At 46.9% G+C, this 18,240-nt stretch overlaps 1 protein-coding gene across 1 annotated transcript in view; it reads left to right on the plus strand.

Moving 5' to 3' along the window:
* Positions 1 to 18,240, plus strand: part of LOC125034941 — a 113,878-nt gene that overhangs the window by 49,985 nt on the left and 45,653 nt on the right. Inside the window, exon 2 of the mRNA XM_047626987.1 lies at positions 3,803 to 7,607. Coding sequence (XP_047482943.1) covers positions 3,949 to 7,607 — 3,659 coding nt within the window. The 5' untranslated portion in view covers positions 3,803 to 3,948. The remainder of the gene's footprint in view (positions 1 to 3,802; positions 7,608 to 18,240) is intronic.

Genomic DNA, 18,240 nt, shown 5'->3' on the forward strand with positions numbered 1-18,240 from the left:
GAAAAAAAACAAAAATTCAGGGATATTTTCGGAAGATGAGGCAAGTTGGCGCCGGTCCTCTCGCTCCAGCTGCTCCGTGATGTATCGTATGAGTTGTTTTCGTTATCTTGTATTCTATCATGTTTTTTTCTCATTATTACTCCCCTTTTTATTGCGATTCTCCATTTATTTGGCGTCTCCATTTATCGTTTTGATTGGAGGATCTTCGGTGTCTGGTTTTATCGACTTGCATGGTGGTTTTGGGTATCGATGTCGACTGCGTATTTTTATTATCGGTGTTTTTTGGGGGGCTGTGGGGATAATGGTGTAAAGATTATCGTTTTTATTATTGTTTTGTTGTTTTATGATGGGGATAATGGTGAAAAGACTTTCATTTTTATTACTGTTTCATTGTTTTCTTAAGGGGATAACGGTGTTTTTTATAGTTTTCTTAAGGAGATAACGGTCGTGATGATTATTATCCTACTAACATTTGGGATGATAAGGGTAATGATAATAGAGATGGTGATGGTGACAGAGGTATTGATAATATTGATGATAATGATAATCGCGATAATGATACAATGAACAAAATGGGTGAATGCTTATAAGGATATGATTTTTATGGATTAGGAATAGAAACAAAGGAGTGGTGGGGGGGAAACAACATAAAACAATAAATAATCAATTAAATTCCAATAAAATAAAAAAAGAAACAGAATACAAACCAAAAGAACAAAAGGCAAAGAAAAGAGGACGAGAACAGAAAGGAAAAGAAAGCACAAAAAAAAAGGAAAAAGCAAGAAAGAACGGAGACAAAGAAAGCAAGACAAAAAAGCAAGAAGAAAGATAAAAAAAAAGGAAAGAATAGAAGGAAAAAAAAACAAAAAAACAGAAGACAACAGACAACATCAATACCAAAGCGGGGAAAAACCACAGAGAAGGTCAAAGAGAATACCCAACCTCCCCCATCGCTCAGCACGCGCGCGAACCCTCCCTCCCTCCCTCCCCTCCCTCCCTCCCTCCCTCCCTCTCTCTCTCCCTCCCTGCCTCCCTCCCTCACCCCCCCCTCCCATCCGCACTCCATCTACACTTGCGCACACTGTAGCGAAAGGGTAAGGGCGTGAATTATTATCAGTATTATTTTTTTTTTTATGGCGCAAATTACTGATATTATTAATGTTTTTTGTGTTTATTCTCAAAGGAGCTTTATTACGAAGTCCCCCAAGGGATATGTCACGCGATCGCAACAGCGCTATAATCACTTCCGGGGAAAATTATCACATTACATCCCTCTGCTTTTTATTACGTGGCGCGGAATAAGATTCAAGGTCTTTGGAGGAAGAGACAGAGGAAGGAAAGGAGATGATAAATTAATGTGTATATGCGTATGTGTGTGTGTCCGTGTGCGTGCGTGTGTGTGTGAGTGTGTGCGTGTGTGTGTGTGCGTGTGTGTGTGTGTGTGTGCGTGTGCGTTTATGCCATAATATACTAGTATGTGCATATGGATATAACCACAAGAAAAAAAAAAAACAGCGGTGTCCTTTTATCAAACAAAGTACAAAGTAAACCATTAAGATAAGAAATGGCTGATTATTTAATTAACCCACACTGATAGCAACCCGAAGGAAAGCGACAGCAGAGATAAGACAACGACAGATTCCCTGATTGTGATTCCTGCTTCAAAAAATAAGAAAGTGATAAATTCTTTATTTTTATTTTTTATTTTATTATTATTATTATTATTATTTTTTTTTTTTTTCTTTCAAATAAGTGCCATACACGGAATCGACATCAAAGGCTAGTGATATTGATAAGATTATGATCATATTAATGGATAGCTGTATTACTTTAATGATACTAATGAGGAAGTAATGATGTTGATGATGATATGGATGATAATAAAGTTAAGGATAAGGATAATGATGATAATGATAATTAAATAATAATGATAATGATGATAATGATAATTAAATAACAATAACAATATTGAGGATGATTAGAATGATAATAAAAGTAGTATAATAATAATGATAGTGATAATGAAAAAAATAATAATGATAATAATGATAATGATGATAATAATGATAGTAATGATGATGATAATAATAATAATGATAATAAAAATAATAAAAAATGTAAAAATGGTAATAGTGATTGTAATAATAATAATAATAATAACAATATTGATAATGATATAATAATAATAATAATAATAATAATAATAATAATAATAATAATAATAATAAGAATAATGATAATGGGAATAACAACAACGATAATTATAATTATAATTATAATTTGCATAATGATAATCCTCATAGCAATAGTAATATTGATAAGAAAATTGACAGTAATGATGACATGACTAATGACACTTTCTTTTTCATCTTCAACTTCGTCATTTTCTTTTTATTATACATTTTATTTTTAATTTATTTTCGTTTTCTTAATCCTTTTCTTCATTTTCTTTTATTTCCCTGTCTTCATTTTTTCTTATTCATATTCTTTTATTTTCTCTTATCTTCTTTTTCTCTTTCTTTATCATTTTTTTAATTTATTTTATTTTATTTTTTTCACTTTTTCTCTTCTTCTTCTTCTTCTTCCTCTTCTTTTTCAATTCCTTCCTCTTCTTCTTCTTCTTCCTCCTCTTTTTCAATTTCTTCCTCCTCTTATTTTTCAATTTCTCCATCATCTTCTTCTTTTTCAGTTTCTCCCTACTCTTCTTCTTCTTCTTCTTCTTCTTCTTCTTCTTCTTCTTCTTCTTCTTCTTCTTCAATTTCTTCCTCTTCTTCTTCCTCATCATTATTATCAACAACAAGAATATAGATAACGGCTTCAGCGCCTCCTCCCCGCGCGCCAGTCTCTTATAAGACGTCAGTCAGTGAGCACGGTCCTTGAAAAAGAATTTGTCGCTGACCTGTGAGTGACCTGCGCACGGCCTGTATTTACCTCGTATTTGACCTGTGCATGGCCTGTGTGTGCCCTGCGTACGGCCTGTATTTACCTCGCATGTAAGGTCTAATCTTGTGCAGGACCGTTATTGTGACCTGTCATCTAGTTAGAGGTTATAAGTGACCTGTGAAGAAGCCATGTGACCTGTTTGTGGCAGGTAGCTGCTTTGGGTGAACTGGTTGCAGTTTATGTTTAACTTCCATGAAACCTGAGTGAGGACTTGTATGTGTGTTGTCAATGTTAGACTTGCATGTGATCTGTTTACGTGATTTTGTATTATCCACATATGACATATATGACTTACATTTGGCCTATATACAGCCTTTGTAGACTTCCCTTGACCTGTCATGTCTTCTTCAGCCCTCAGTTCATTAACTCCTCAGCGGTCGTTTTAGTTCTTTAATAACAAGAGGATTTTGTTAAGAAGGACATCTGCGTGTAAGTGTTGTGGCGAGTGTAGTACACCCTCTCCGCCTGAACCGGTTTCTGAGACATCTTACACCGCACGGGTTAGGGTGTGGGGTGTGGGTGTGCGTGTATTTCTGTGTGATTGTTGACATTTCCCTGGCAATATTTTGCCAAAACGCAAGGGAATGTAAGAGAGAGAGAGTTGGGACAAAGTCCGAATAAGAAAATGTAACGAATAAAGTCAGTGGAATGCGACATAATGTGACAAGATTATCGCGAAACACTGTTGCAGGGATCACTAAGGGGGAGGCGGGTCAGGGCGGCCACCGACAACACGAGGCGCCGCCGCCATGACCCCAGACATGTAATGTGACGGATTAAGGCGCTAATCCCCCTAAAGCCGCCCTTTCTAGTGTAATCCGGATCCGCTTCGCGACGCTAATTCCGTCTTGTGTTGCAGATGAGGCCGTTGAGCTGCGTCTCCAGCGGCAGGTGCTGATCCCGACGACCCGCGAGTCCCGAGCGCGTGCCAGTGCCGCCGCCGCCCACGCCTGCCGCAGGTGAGGCTCATGACAGTGCGGGGCATGCTAGTGCATCTCTGACATCATGCCAGACAGCGCCGGAGTATCAGGCCCGTGCCACCATGCCCCCGAGGAGGCCTTCCGGGGGGCGGAGCGCGGGCGGCCGCTCGGCCAGGAGCCGTGGGCGGACGAGCCCGGCGACGGCAGCGGCCCCGTGGGCGGTCGCCTGGTGCACGCCACCACGCACGTGCACACGACGCAGGTGCACACCACGCACGTGCACGGCGAGCACCGCCAGTTTGTGACGGTGGTCGCAGTAGACAAGGGCACGGAGGAGGCGGCCTCCCCGCCGCACCCGGACGACCTGACGACTTGCCACGCTTCGTGGGGCGCGACGCAGCCGGCCGCCCCGCAGCCCGCCCCGCGAGGCTTCGTCACGGTGGTGGCCGTGGGGAGCAACAGCGACGCCGCCAGCCTGCGCCTCCACCAGAGCGACGACGGCGCCATCAACGCCAACCTGAGCGTGCGCCTGGCCCCCCCCGATGCCGCCCACGCCGACTATGTCAACCAGGAGGTGATCGAGCGCGAGCTGGACGGCAGGGAGCGGCAGGCCCGCACCGCGACGGCGGAAGGCGCCGCCCTCTCCATAGTGCCAGACCAGGTGGTGGTGTACCGCCTGCCGGGGGAGCGGCTGGGCCTCGGCCTCAAGTTCGACGGAGGGATGGGCGCGCGGGAGTGCGTCCGCCGGCTCTTCATCCAGAGCGTGGCGCCGGACTCGCCGGCGGCGCGCGCGGCCGTGCCCTGGGGCGAGCTCCAGCCCGGCGACCAGATCCTCAACATCGAGGGCAACCCCGTGTCGTCCATGACGCGCGTGCAGTGCGTGTCTTTCCTCAAGGACGCCGCCATGAAGATCACCATCGGCGTGCTCAAGGGCAACGGCCACCTCCCGGATTTCGAGAACGCTCAGCCGGACACGAACTTCGCTCACAGGAAGGAGGACGAAGAGGAAGAGGCGGAGGATGACGATGACTCGGGTCGCCCTCCGCCCCTCATCGTCGGGGAGATGAGGAAACGCGTGCCCCCGCCCCCTCTCCCCCCCAGGTCTCGTCCGAGGAAGTCCCCGGCGCGGCCCCCAAAGGAGGCGCCCCCAGTGCCCCCTCCCCCGAGCGGATTCCAGGATCTGGAGGGCGGAAGGCTGGCGGGGAAGCATTCCCGTATGGTGTCCGAGGGCGCGGAGGATCCTGAGGACAAGGACCAGGCCCTGCAGGGGTGGCGGGACATCATCCTGTCGCAGCGGAGGTGCCCCGGGGATCTGGAGGAGCTGCTGGAGGACCTGGAATTCAGCATTCCTGGCTCGTGGAACACCAGACGGCTGATGGAGTCCCAGGACGGGGACATGCCGCCCAGACCTGCCTTCTACCTGGACCTGGTGGGCGAGGAGGACGCGGCGGGGCCCTGCGAGAGCGAGAGCGACGAGACTAACAGCTCGGTGTCGACCGTGATCGACCGCCTCTCCTTGTCCTCCTCGACGACCGTCTCGAGGAATTCGTCGTTCAACACTCCGGCCGACGTTTCCAGGTTCGACCTGGCGCGCGCGCTGAGCCCCTTCGAGCAGCTCGAGAAGGAGCTGGAGACTGAGGCCCGGCCGGAGCAGCAGCAGCCTTTGGCGCCCTCCACGGCCCCCCGTGACGAGACCGTGTCGGCCCCGCCCATCGACCGGAGCACCAAACCTGCCTCCACCGCGGCCGAGGCGCCCTCCGCCCCCGAGGCTCAGAGCGGGTCTGACGCCAAGGAGAAGACCGCGACGCCGCCGCAGAAGAGCAAGCTGCGGCCGTCCATCAAGGCGTTCTCGTTCAGCCTGAAGGGCCGGCCGTTCTCGTGGCACCAAGGGAAGGCCAGTTCCGAGCGGGAGAGCCGAGCGGCCGGACGCAGCGAGCCGTTCCTGTCCCTCAAGCGGTCGGGCAAGCGTCCAGCGCCTCCCCCGCCCCCGCGCTCCGTCGAATCGGGAAGCTCTGCCACCAGCAGCTCCCCCGTCGTTGCCGCCGGCAGCCCCCCGGAGGCGACCATCAAAGAGCCCCAGTCCGAGGAGGAGGACAGCGACGACGAACTCGTCTCCGACTCCGACGACTCCGACAACTACGTCGACCTCGTGGCCGAAGCCGCCGGCCAGGGCGCCGACGACGAGCCGGACGCGCCCTTCAGCATCTCGTGCGACAAGAGGGAGACCATAAAACGGGTGGCGGCGGCAGACGCGCAGCCGCCGGTGCCGAACATCTCACCGGAGTACCTCTTGATTCTGGATTCCCCCGCGGGCGATGACGTCCTCGACGAATTCCCCGACAGCGTGAAGGGCAGCGCCGAGGGGGCGGGCGAGGGAGAAACGCCCTCGGTGTGTGAGGCCAAAAACGACGCGTGCAGCGCTGCAGAGCAGGAGTACATTGAACTGATCTCCGTGTCACCTCAGGGCCAAGTGGAGTTAGCCACGGACTTGGGCGGGAGCGAACTGTTGCGGGTACGAGGGCCGCCTCATATATCAGCGACGTCGGAAGAGTCGAGCGACGTCGGTGGTGATAACCTCGAGGAAGTGCACGGTTCTGGGATCTCAGGGCAGACTCGAGCGCAAGGGTCGGGTGAGGGCGAACAGGAGGAGTGCGCGAGTGACTCAAAAATATCATTAGCTCATAGGGAAAGTGTCGGCGCAGCGGCGAGTGGAAAAGTTCGGCCGCAATCAGCGTCGTCGAAAGGTGAAGAAAAAACTGTGTTTGTGCAATCGGCATCGACAAAAAGTGACGAAAAGCTTGAGAGCCATAAAAGTGAGATGAACGCAGATGCGAGTGAAGCCTCTTTGGGGCAGGGGAGTGAAGTGGCTGCTTCCCAAAAGGCGTTAGAGGGCGAGGCGGCGGGCAAGGAGGCGGAGATGAGCGAAGCAGAGGCGGGCGCGAGAGGAACGAAGGACAGTGCGGAGAAAATGGAGGCGGAGGACAGCGAGGGAGTGGAGGGGTCCCTGGGCGGCGCAGAAGGCGAGGACGCGATGCCGAGCGACCTGCAGGACAGCTTTGGCACGTCGGAGACCATCTACGAGTTCGAGGACGACGACGGCTACAGCTACGTCACCGACAACGGGTCCGAGTTCTCCGGCGGCTCCTCCGAGGGCTTCCTGACTTGCTCGTCGCCAAAGGTCTCGGCGGCCGAGCTGCCCTCCAGCGACGGCCTCCCCTCAGAGCTGAGCGAGGAGGACGACCTGGGCCTCTACGAGGACCTGTACACTGACTGCTACGCCGTGGAGGACGCCCTCGAGGCCGCCAGGGCTACGACGCCCGGCCTCGGCAGGAGCCTTGTGCCGGAGAGCCGGATGCTGCCGAGCGTCCCCGAGGAGGAGAGCGGCGAGCAGGACTCCCGCGGCGAGGACCTCGACGCCCTCTACGACGACGTGGCGAGTGAGGTCAAGGAGGACGCCGGCCAGGGCGTGGCCCCGCGACGCGTGAGCGCGGAGGGGGGCGCGCTGGCCGAGGCGGCGAGCGAGCGGGCGGGGCTTAGCAAGACCATCACGCAGTGCTTCAAAGCCAAGCGCCTCCGCCAGGATCTGAGCGACATCATCAGGAAGGAGCTGCGCCTCGAAGGGGACGTGTCCGTGGAGGTGGAGGAGGAGGAGGAGGTTGAGTCCCTGGTAGAGTGCGACAACGAGGAAGAGCTCCTCCTCGTCATGAGGGCGCTTCGCCAGGACCAGCCCGGGGACCAGCTCAGGTAAGTCGCTCGCACGCGTTTCGTTCGGGTCAGATCTTGGGATTTTTAAAGTCGTTACCATATTGTATGTTTACACTCGTATGATACATTTGGTCTGGGAAAAAAAGTATTTTTTTTGTCACATTTTGTCTTGGAAACGGACATTTTATTGATGTTGTTTTTCTTTTTTTTTTTTAAAATCCAAATGACTTTTTTTTTTTTTTCAATAATTAGTTTGTTCTAGTATCCCACAACTAGCAGAAAAAGTCAGTAATTCCCGCTTTTGGGAATTAAAAACGAATACATTAAGGGTCCCGCGCCGCAGTTTTCTACAGGGGGAATTACGAAAGATTTTCCGCGTTCTCGCTTTTGGGGGAAATTCTGTAATGAGCTTGAACTCTGAGCAGGATCTGGCTTGGCGTTTGCCTAACCTGGGCTTAATTATTTTGTTGTTGTTATTATTGTTATAGTTATTGTTATCATAATCTTCATCATCATCATCATTGTCATTATCATTATTAATATCACTATTGTTATTATTATTATTTTATCATTGGCGTCAGTTGCTGTTGTTGATACTGGCTTCTTGTTATTTTCATTATGATCCTACCAATACTACTACAACTACTACTAGTAATATACTATACCACTTAAAATATTCATAAGATCCATATTTATGTCAGCGTTGAGGTCTACCTTTCGTACAAGACTGTGTCATCGTGAGCAAAAAGTAAATAACGCAAAAAAAGACCAATCAGTAAATATGTCAGATAGATAAAGTTAATACCTCATAAAGAATAGACTTTAAACTGAAATAATGAATAAAGAATGAATAAACAAAATTATACACAGCGTGATCAGCAGCTCGTAACGACTCACACATCAAATGTAAACCGCAATGAACCGTATTCCTGTTGACAAATGCAGAAAATATACGAATGAGAATAAATATCTTCGGTTTCATGTATTTCTAACGTAGATATAATCGAAACCGGTCCAATACATCTATATAGAGATATTCTCATCCATACCTTTTCTAAAAATGTAATGAGGAAGTTATCATGTTTATTTTCCCACGTTTTTTTTTTTTTTGTAGCTTCCGGGAAACCGTAAGGGAGGTGAGGTTTAGAAGGAGATAGGAAGAAGAGAGGAGAAAGAAGGAGGAGAGAGGAGAGGGAGAAGAGGGGAAGGGAAAAGGGAGGAAAAGAAGAGGAAAGATAATGAAGAAAGGGATAAAGAGGAGAGGGAAGAGGAGGAGGAAAAAGGAAGGAAAGGGAGAGAGGGAGAGAGAAAGAGGAGAATGAAAGAGGGGGAGGAATGGGGAGGAAGGGAAGAGGAAACAAACATACTGAAGAGAGGAGAGAGAGAAAGAAGAAAGGCGAGGAAGGAGGGAAGAGTAAGACGCTGAGGGAAAGAAAATAAGAGAGGAGACTAAAAAGGAGAAATAGGGAAAGTAACAATAAAAAAGTAGAAGGAGAAAAAAAAAAAATATATATATATATATGGTATTTACACTTCTGCTTTTTTAGAAGCGTGTTGCAAGCATTTCCGGATGTTGCGCGGATTGTCAATGCAAGCGTTCCTGTTGACCCCGTGGCCTTCATTTGCATGTCTGTCTGTCTGTCTGTCGGTCGGTCTTTCTGTCTTTCATGCTTATCTTTGTTTGTTTCTCCCTTTTTGTGTCTAGCTTTCTTTCTTATTGTTTGTGTTATTCTCTTTTTGGTGTGTTTGTGTCTCTGTCTATTTGACTGTCTGTATGTTTTTCTGATTGTCTGCCTACCCCCCCCCCCCCTCTCTCTCTCTCTCTCTCTCTCTCTCTCTCTCTCTCTCTCTCTCTCTCTCTCTCTCTCTCTCTCTCTTTCTCTCTCTCTCTCTCTCTCTCTCTCTCTCTCTCTCTCTCTCTCTCTCTCTCTCTCTCTCTCTCTCTCTCTCACACACACACACACACACACACACACACACACACACACACACACACACACACACACACACACACACACACACACATACACACGCACATGCACACGCACACGCACACGCACACGCACACATACATACTTAAGCACACACACAAATACACAGACAGACAGACGGACAGACAGACAGTTCGATAGGTAGATTGACAGACAGTCAGATAGACTGGTAATTGAGAGGTAGATGTGTGTATGTATATATTTATATATCTGTGTATATTTAATTATACATATGATATATTATATATATATTTATTTATTTAACATATATAAAGTAAAAAAGAAACTATAAAGCCAGTGACTTTTCAGTCCACGTCATTGCGGAGGAAATGCTTTCAACGGGTAAAACTGAATTTGAATTTTAATTATTACCACAAGACCAGGATGTGGTTTCGGTTGGACCGTGATTATGTGACGAACAACAAAATGGTGCAACAAAATAGTATATATGGAAATGGTTATCTCAGGAAAGGTATTTTATCAGATAATTGGTAATGCGTACGTGCGTGCGTGCGTGTGTGCGTGTGCGTGTGCGTGTGCGTGTGCGTGTGCGTGTGCGTGTGCGTGTGCGTGTGCGTGTGTGTGTGTGTGTGTGTGTGTGTGTGTGTGATATGATATAAGTTGTGTGTCTTGGATTCTTAGTAGCTAATTACTAGCGGCTAGTAAAGCAAATAGTTATTTAACAGTTCATGCATTACTATGATTTAGTGATATTTAGAAAGCGTGGTGTGTGCTGACGATTTAGTGAAGTCTATCCAGTAAAGTATAAAAGAAAATCAATATACCATTTTCTTTGATACTTTTATGGTAAACTAAATTATATTGCCAAGGCAGTTTTCACTGTGAAATGCTTTTTTCTTTAACCCATTGTTATCCGGTACATACACTGTCGGCTTTGATTTTATTTAACATATGGACTGGTTGTTAATAAGGGGTTAGTCGGCTACTGGTTATTTAATATTAGTAAACAGATAAACACGCGCGTTAACATCTGTACATTAGAAAACGAAATAGACATCCCATGTGAATACGGTAACCGTATGAGGACCGAGGAATGAGGAGAGTGATAAGCGAGGTCACCCTCGTCGATCTCCTCGCCCTCAGGTCAAATATAGCTTGCCTGACCCGTCCTAACTGAGCACATTATCCTGAGCAACAACTCGACTACCATGGCATCGCAGAGAAGCTACAGCCTTCAAGAGAAGGCTTCCATCCTGGAGGAGATCGACGGCCGCGGCCTCCCAAACCTGTGTCACGTGGCGAGAGACCTTGGGATATCCATCTCCTCCCTGAGTCGGATCCTGAAGGAGCGAGAGGCCATCGGTCGCGCCCTGGCCAGAGATCCTCCTCGCCCACTGGTAAGAGGGACGCCCCATGGTCCCTCGGCAGCACTTCGTAGCTCCCAGGCGACCGAGGTGTGTGGTTCGCGAGTGAGGAAGTTGGTGTGTTTCGCGATGGCGCCGAGGAAGACGTTGACGCGAGAGCAGAAGGCGTGGGTCGTGCAGCAGGTGGACTCGGTTGGAGGTCCCTCGTGTCTCCGAGACGCTTCGAAGAGGCTTGGCGTGTCCATCTCGTCTCTGAGCCTGATCCTGAAGGAGAGAAGGGTGGCTCGGGCGCCCCTGAAGTCGCCCTGTGAAGCCTGGGCGCAGCGTGAGGGTAGGTCGTGGTGCGGTTCTACGGCGAAGAGCTGTTGGTCAGGACTGAGGGCGAGGTGTTGGAGCAGATCGTGGAATGGCGAGAAGGGCGCGATCCTGCGGCAGGTGGAGGTTCGCGAGGGCGAGAACCTTCGGGAGTTATCGGCTGGCCTGCGTGTGTCCATTTCAACGCTGAGTCGCGTCCTGAAGGAGAGAGACGGGGCGGCGAGAGGGCGAGATCGTGCGAACTGACTTAATCCAGAAGGGGATTGTACATACTGTATATAAATGACGTAAGACATTAAATAAATAAGTATATTACCAGTAATATTGACTTTATCATTAGTGCATATATCTTATCTACATAATTCCATATATATTGAGTATCATATCATGCTAATGATAACGGCATCGCTATTACTATGGAACTAATAACATGTCAATGATTTTTCTCTATATAATGATTTTGAAATAACGATATCTTAAGTAGCTAATTAGAGAGGAAAATCGAGATGATAAATACCACTATTGTAGGCTCTCATTTGTCGGAAAAAATGTTTCTGAAATAACATTTTATTTAGCTATTGGAGTTTCATATCTTACGCGCAGCCGTACTGTACGTGTCCACATCTCTAAGCTAATTTACTGTTTAATTAATATGGGGATGACCTTCAAATAAGCATTTCACGCGAGTCTGTGGCGGTCCGGAGGAATATCACTTGTGCACACCGATTGATTTATGATTGTTGACGAAGAATTCTTTTCCTTTGTGACTGCAGAGACAGGTACAGTTTGCGTTTAGAATATATATACCTTAATATAGGTTGTTTTTGATGTAGGATTTTATCGGCTAAGTCAAAAGATGACTTCGTGTGTGTTTTGAACTTCATTTTTGACAAGGCTATACATGTATTGTCATGGAGGCTTCTACAAAAGCTGCAATTGTGTTTTATGAAAGTGTGGCATTAATAGCATATTTTAAGCAAATGTTGCTGTATTTTTAATCCTGTTATTGAACGACGAAAGAGCTCACAGAGGACATTTTTAGATTTTTTATTCAGCATTTCTTAAATCTATTTGTTGTCTTTTAGGAGAGAGACGGGGCGGCGAGAGGGCGAGATCGTGCGAACTGACTTAATCCAAAAAGGGATTGTACATACTGTATATAAATGACGTAAGACGTATGGTTATATAAAGAAACGTAAAGTAATTGTCAAAGTCAGTGGATGTTTGCCCTTGAAACAGACATCCCATGTGAATACGGTAACCGTATGAGGACCGAGGAATGAGGAGAGTGATAAGCGAGGTCACCCTCGTCGATCTCCTCGCCCTCAGGTCAAATATAGCTTGCCTGACCCGTCCTAACTGAGCACATTATCCTGAGCAACAACTCGACTACCATGGCATCGCAGAGAAGCTACAGCCTTCAAGAGAAGGCTTCCATCCTGGAGGAGATCGACGGCCGCGGCCTCCCAAACCTGTGTCACGTGGCGAGAGACCTTGGGATATCCATCTCCTCCCTGAGTCGGATCCTGAAGGAGCGAGAGGCCATCGGTCGCGCCCTGGCCAGAGATCCTCCTCGCCCACTGGTAAGAGGGACGCCCCATGGTCCCTCGGCAGCACTTCGTAGCTCCCAGGCGACCGAGGTGTGTGGTTCGCGAGTGAGGAAGTTGGTGTGTTTCGCGATGGCGCCGAGGAAGACGTTGACGCGAGAGCAGAAGGCGTGGGTCGTTCAGCAGGTGGACTCGGTTGGAGGTCCCTCGTGTCTCCGAGACGCTTCGAAGAGGCTTGGCGTGTCCATCTCGTCTCTGAGCCTGATCCTGAAGGAGAGAAGGGTGGCTCGGGCGCCCCTGAAGTCGCCCTGTGAAGCCTGGGCGCAGCGTGAGGGTAGGTCGTGGTGCGGTTCTACGGCGAAGAGCTGTTGGTCAGGACTGAGGGCGAGGTGTTGGAGCAGATCGTGGAATGGCGAGAAGGGCGCGATCCTGCGGCAGGTGGAGGTTCGCGAGGGCGAGAACCTTCGGGAGTTATCGGCTGGCCTGCGTGTGTCCATTTCAACGCTGAGTCGCGTCCTGAAGGAGAGAGACGGGGCGGCGAGAGGGCGAGATCGTGCGAACTGACTTAATCCAGAAGGGGATTGTACATACTGTATATAAATGACGTAAGACATTAAATAAATAAGTATATTACCAGTAATATTGACTTTATCATTAGTGCATATATCTTATCTACATAATTCCATATATATTGAGTATCATATCATGCTAATGATAACGGCATCGCTATTACTATGGAACTAATAACATGTCAATGATTTTTCTCTATATAATGATTTTGAAATAACGATATCTTAAGTAGCTAATTAGAGAGGAAAATCGAGATGATAAATACCACTATTGTAGGCTCTCATTTGTCGGAAAAAATGTTTCTGAAATAACATTTTATTTAGCTATTGGAGTTTCATATCTTACGCGCAGCCGTACTGTACGTGTCCACATCTCTAAGCTAATTTACTGTTTAATTAATATGGGGATGACCTTCAAATAAGCATTTCACGCGAGTCTGTGGCGGTCCGGAGGAATATCACTTGTGCACACCGATTGATTTATGATTGTTGACGAAGAATTCTTTTCCTTTGTGACTGCAGAGACAGGTACAGTTTGCGTTTAGAATATATATACCTTAATATAGGTTGTTTTTGATGTAGGATTTTATCGGCTAAGTCAAAAGATGACTTCGTGTGTGTTTTGAACTTCATTTTTGACAAGGCTATACATGTATTGTCATGGAGGCTTCTACAAAAGCTGCAATTGTGTTTTATGAAAGTGTGGCATTAATAGCATATTTTAAGCAAATGTTGCTGTATTTTTAATCCTGTTATTGAACGACGAAAGAGCTCACAGAGGACATTTTTAGATTTTTTATTCAGCATTTCTTAAATCTATTTGTTGTCTTTTAGGAGAGAGACGGGGCGGCGAGAGGGCGAGATCGTGCGAACTGACTTAATCCAAAAAGGGATTGTACATACTGTATATAAATGACGTAAGACGTATGGTTATATAAAGAAACGTAAAGTAATTGTCAAAGTCAGTGGATGTTTGCCCTTGAAACAGACATCCCATGTGAATACGGTAACCGTATGAGGACCGAGGAATGAGGAGAGTGATAAGCGAGGTCACCCTCGTCGATCTCCTCGCCCTCAGGTCAAATATAGCTTGCCTGACCCGTCCTAACTGAGCACATTATCCTGAGCAACAACTCGACTACCATGGCATCGCAGAGAAGCTACAGCCTTCAAGAGAAGGCTTCCATCCTGGAGGAGATCGACGGCCGCGGCCTCCCAAACCTGTGTCACGTGGCGAGAGACCTTGGGATATCCATCTCCTCCCTGAGTCGGATCCTGAAGGAGCGAGAGGCCATCGGTCGCGCCCTGGCCAGAGATCCTCCTCGCCCACTGGTAAGAGGGACGCCCCATGGTCCCTCGGCAGCACTTCGTAGCTCCCAGGCGACCGAGGTGTGTGGTTCGCGAGTGAGGAAGTTGGTGTGTTTCGCGATGGCGCCGAGGAAGACGTTGACGCGAGAGCAGAAGGCGTGGGTCGTGCAGCAGGTGGACTCGGTTGGAGGTCCCTCGTGTCTCCGAGACGCTTCGAAGAGGCTTGGCGTGTCCATCTCGTCTCTGAGCCTGATCCTGAAGGAGAGAAGGGTGGCTCGGGCGCCCCTGAAGTCGCCCTGTGAAGCCTGGGCGCAGCGTGAGGGTAGGTCGTGGTGCGGTTCTACGGCGAAGAGCTGTTGGTCAGGACTGAGGGCGAGGTGTTGGAGCAGATCGTGGAATGGCGAGAAGGGCGCGATCCTGCGGCAGGTGGAGGTTCGCGAGGGCGAGAACCTTCGGGAGTTATCGGCTGGCCTGCGTGTGTCCATTTCAACGCTGAGTCGCGTCCTGAAGGAGAGAGACGGGGCGGCGAGAGGGCGAGATCGTGCGAACTGACTTAATCCAGAAGGGGATTGTACATACTGTATATAAATGACGTAAGACATTAAATAAATAAGTATATTACCAGTAATATTGACTTTATCATTAGTGCATATATCTTATCTACATAATTCCATATATATTGAGTATCATATCATGCTAATGATAACGGCATCGCTATTACTATGGAACTAATAACATGTCAATGATTTTTCTCTATATAATGATTTTGAAATAACGATATCTTAAGTAGCTAATTAGAGAGGAAAATCGAGATGATAAATACCACTATTGTAGGCTCTCATTTGTCGGAAAAAATGTTTCTGAAATAACATTTTATTTAGCTATTGGAGTTTCATATCTTACGCGCAGCCGTACTGTACGTGTCCACATCTCTAAGCTAATTTACTGTTTAATTAATATGGGGATGACCTTCAAATAAGCATTTCACGCGAGTCTGTGGCGGTCCGGAGGAATATCACTTGTGCACACCGATTGATTTATGATTGTTGACGAAGAATTCTTTTCCTTTGTGACTGCAGAGACAGGTACAGTTTGCGTTTAGAATATATATACCTTAATATAGGTTGTTTTTGATGTAGGATTTTATCGGCTAAGTCAAAAGATGACTTCGTGTGTGTTTTGAACTTCATTTTTGACAAGGCTATACATGTATTGTCATGGAGGCTTCTACAAAAGCTGCAATTGTGTTTTATGAAAGTGTGGCATTAATAGCATATTTTAAGCAAATGTTGCTGTATTTTTAATCCTGTTATTGAACGACGAAAGAGCTCACAGAGGACATTTTTAGATTTTTTATTCAGCATTTCTTAAATCTATTTGTTGTCTTTTAGGAGAGAGACGGGGCGGCGAGAGGGCGAGATCGTGCGAACTGACTTAATCCAAAAAGGGATTGTACATACTGTATATAAATGACGTAAGACGTATGGTTATATAAAGAAACGTAAAGTAATTGTCAAAGTCAGTGGATGTTTGCCCTTGAAACAGACATCCCATGTGAATACGGTAACCGTATGAGGACCGAGGAATGAGGAGAGTGATAAGCGAGGTCACCCTCGTCGATCTCCTCGCCCTCAGGTCAAATATAGCTTGCCTGACCCGTCCTAACTGAGCACATTATCCTGAGCAACAACTCGACTACCATGGCATCGCAGAGAAGCTACAGCCTTCAAGAGAAGGCTTCCATCCTGGAGGAGATCGACGGCCGCGGCCTCCCAAACCTGTGTCACGTGGCGAGAGACCTTGGGATATCCATCTCCTCCCTGAGTCGGATCCTGAAGGAGCGAGAGGCCATCGGTCGCGCCCTGGCCAGAGATCCTCCTCGCCCACTGGTAAGAGGGACGCCCCATGGTCCCTCGGCAGCACTTCGTAGCTCCCAGGCGACCGAGGTGTGTGGTTCGCGAGTGAGGAAGTTGGTGTGTTTCGCGATGGCGCCGAGGAAGACGTTGACGCGAGAGCAGAAGGCGTGGGTCGTGCAGCAGGTGGACTCGGTTGGAGGTCCCTCGTGTCTCCGAGACGCTTCGAAGAGGCTTGGCGTGTCCATCTCGTCTCTGAGCCTGATCCTGAAGGAGAGAAGGGTGGCTCGGGCGCCCCTGAAGTCGCCCTGTGAAGCCTGGGCGCAGCGTGAGGGTAGGTCGTGGTGCGGTTCTACGGCGAAGAGCTGTTGGTCAGGACTGAGGGCGAGGTGTTGGAGCAGATCGTGGAATGGCGAGAAGGGCGCGATCCTGCGGCAGGTGGAGGTTCGCGAGGGCGAGAACCTTCGGGAGTTATCGGCTGGCCTGCGTGTGTCCATTTCAACGCTGAGTCGCGTCCTGAAGGAGAGAGACGGGGCGGCGAGAGGGCGAGATCGTGCGAACTGACTTAATCCAGAAGGGGATTGTACATACTGTATATAAATGACGTAAGACGTTAAATAAATAAGTATATTACCAGTAACATTGACTTTTCAATATCATAGTGTATAAATCTTATCTACATAATTCCTTAAGAATAGCTTCTTAACTGAAATGAATCCTTTTTTATGTTTTTAATCAAGGAACTTATGAGGATCAAAATATCTTGATGGAGAATGTACTAACGATAACATATTATAACATAACTATAGATTAATGAAAATAGTAAAAGTAACGTCGACTCTAAAGTATCGTTAATTCATAAACCTTGGCTTCGTGATTACCTAAATAATGCGCTTCCCATCGGAAACGCATCACGGTGAAGAATGCTTTGAAATGTGGAATCCCGTATAAACACTTTAAATTTACAGATAGCGATGAAGAATGTATAACACGTCTTCTTGTAGATTATAACATTTCAATGAAATATTGTTATTGTTATGCAACAACTAATGGCATGATTATCAATGACATCCTTGGATCGTGCGTGTTGATAATATTATACCACTTATATATTAGTGGTATAAGGCATAGAACAAATAAATGTATTTATTCAATGACGGCTTTACAATATCGTTAATTCATAATTCTTGGCTCCATTATAGTGATTCCTGCAGAAATGGATTTCGGTGAAGGTATTGAGATGGTTTTGATTTGACAATTTTGACAGTCTCAGAATCATCGGTGATAATGTTTGCGATGTGCTTATAATTAAGAAATATTGAATAGATAAGTTAATGCAATAACAAGAACATTAAGGGTTAATTATATGAACACAAATACAGCACAGTAACGTGTACGTCAAGATGAAAGGGAAAAAGCCACAATAACAAGTGTTTCATTTCTTATTGTGTTTTTTTACTATTCATATATACATAAACATACATACATACGTTTTTTTTTTTTACTTTTCATATATATACTCATACATAAGTATAATACCAGTAACATTGACTTTACAATATCATTAGTGTATAAATCTACATACATACATACATACATTATCTTACAAGCTATAATGAAGAACGAGAGATATCACCAAAATATACGAATCAATTTCTTCGTAACATATTTGTGCCGCAAATTCTTTAAGAGTCCCTATTAAAAAAATTAAGAATGAAATTTTACATTGTTCTTACGGACATAATTCTCATGAAATATTTTTTT

Source organism: Penaeus chinensis, chromosome 19 (genome assembly GCF_019202785.1).
Source record: "Penaeus chinensis breed Huanghai No. 1 chromosome 19, ASM1920278v2, whole genome shotgun sequence".
In the NCBI taxonomy this organism is placed as follows: Eukaryota; Metazoa; Arthropoda; class Malacostraca; order Decapoda; family Penaeidae; genus Penaeus; species Penaeus chinensis.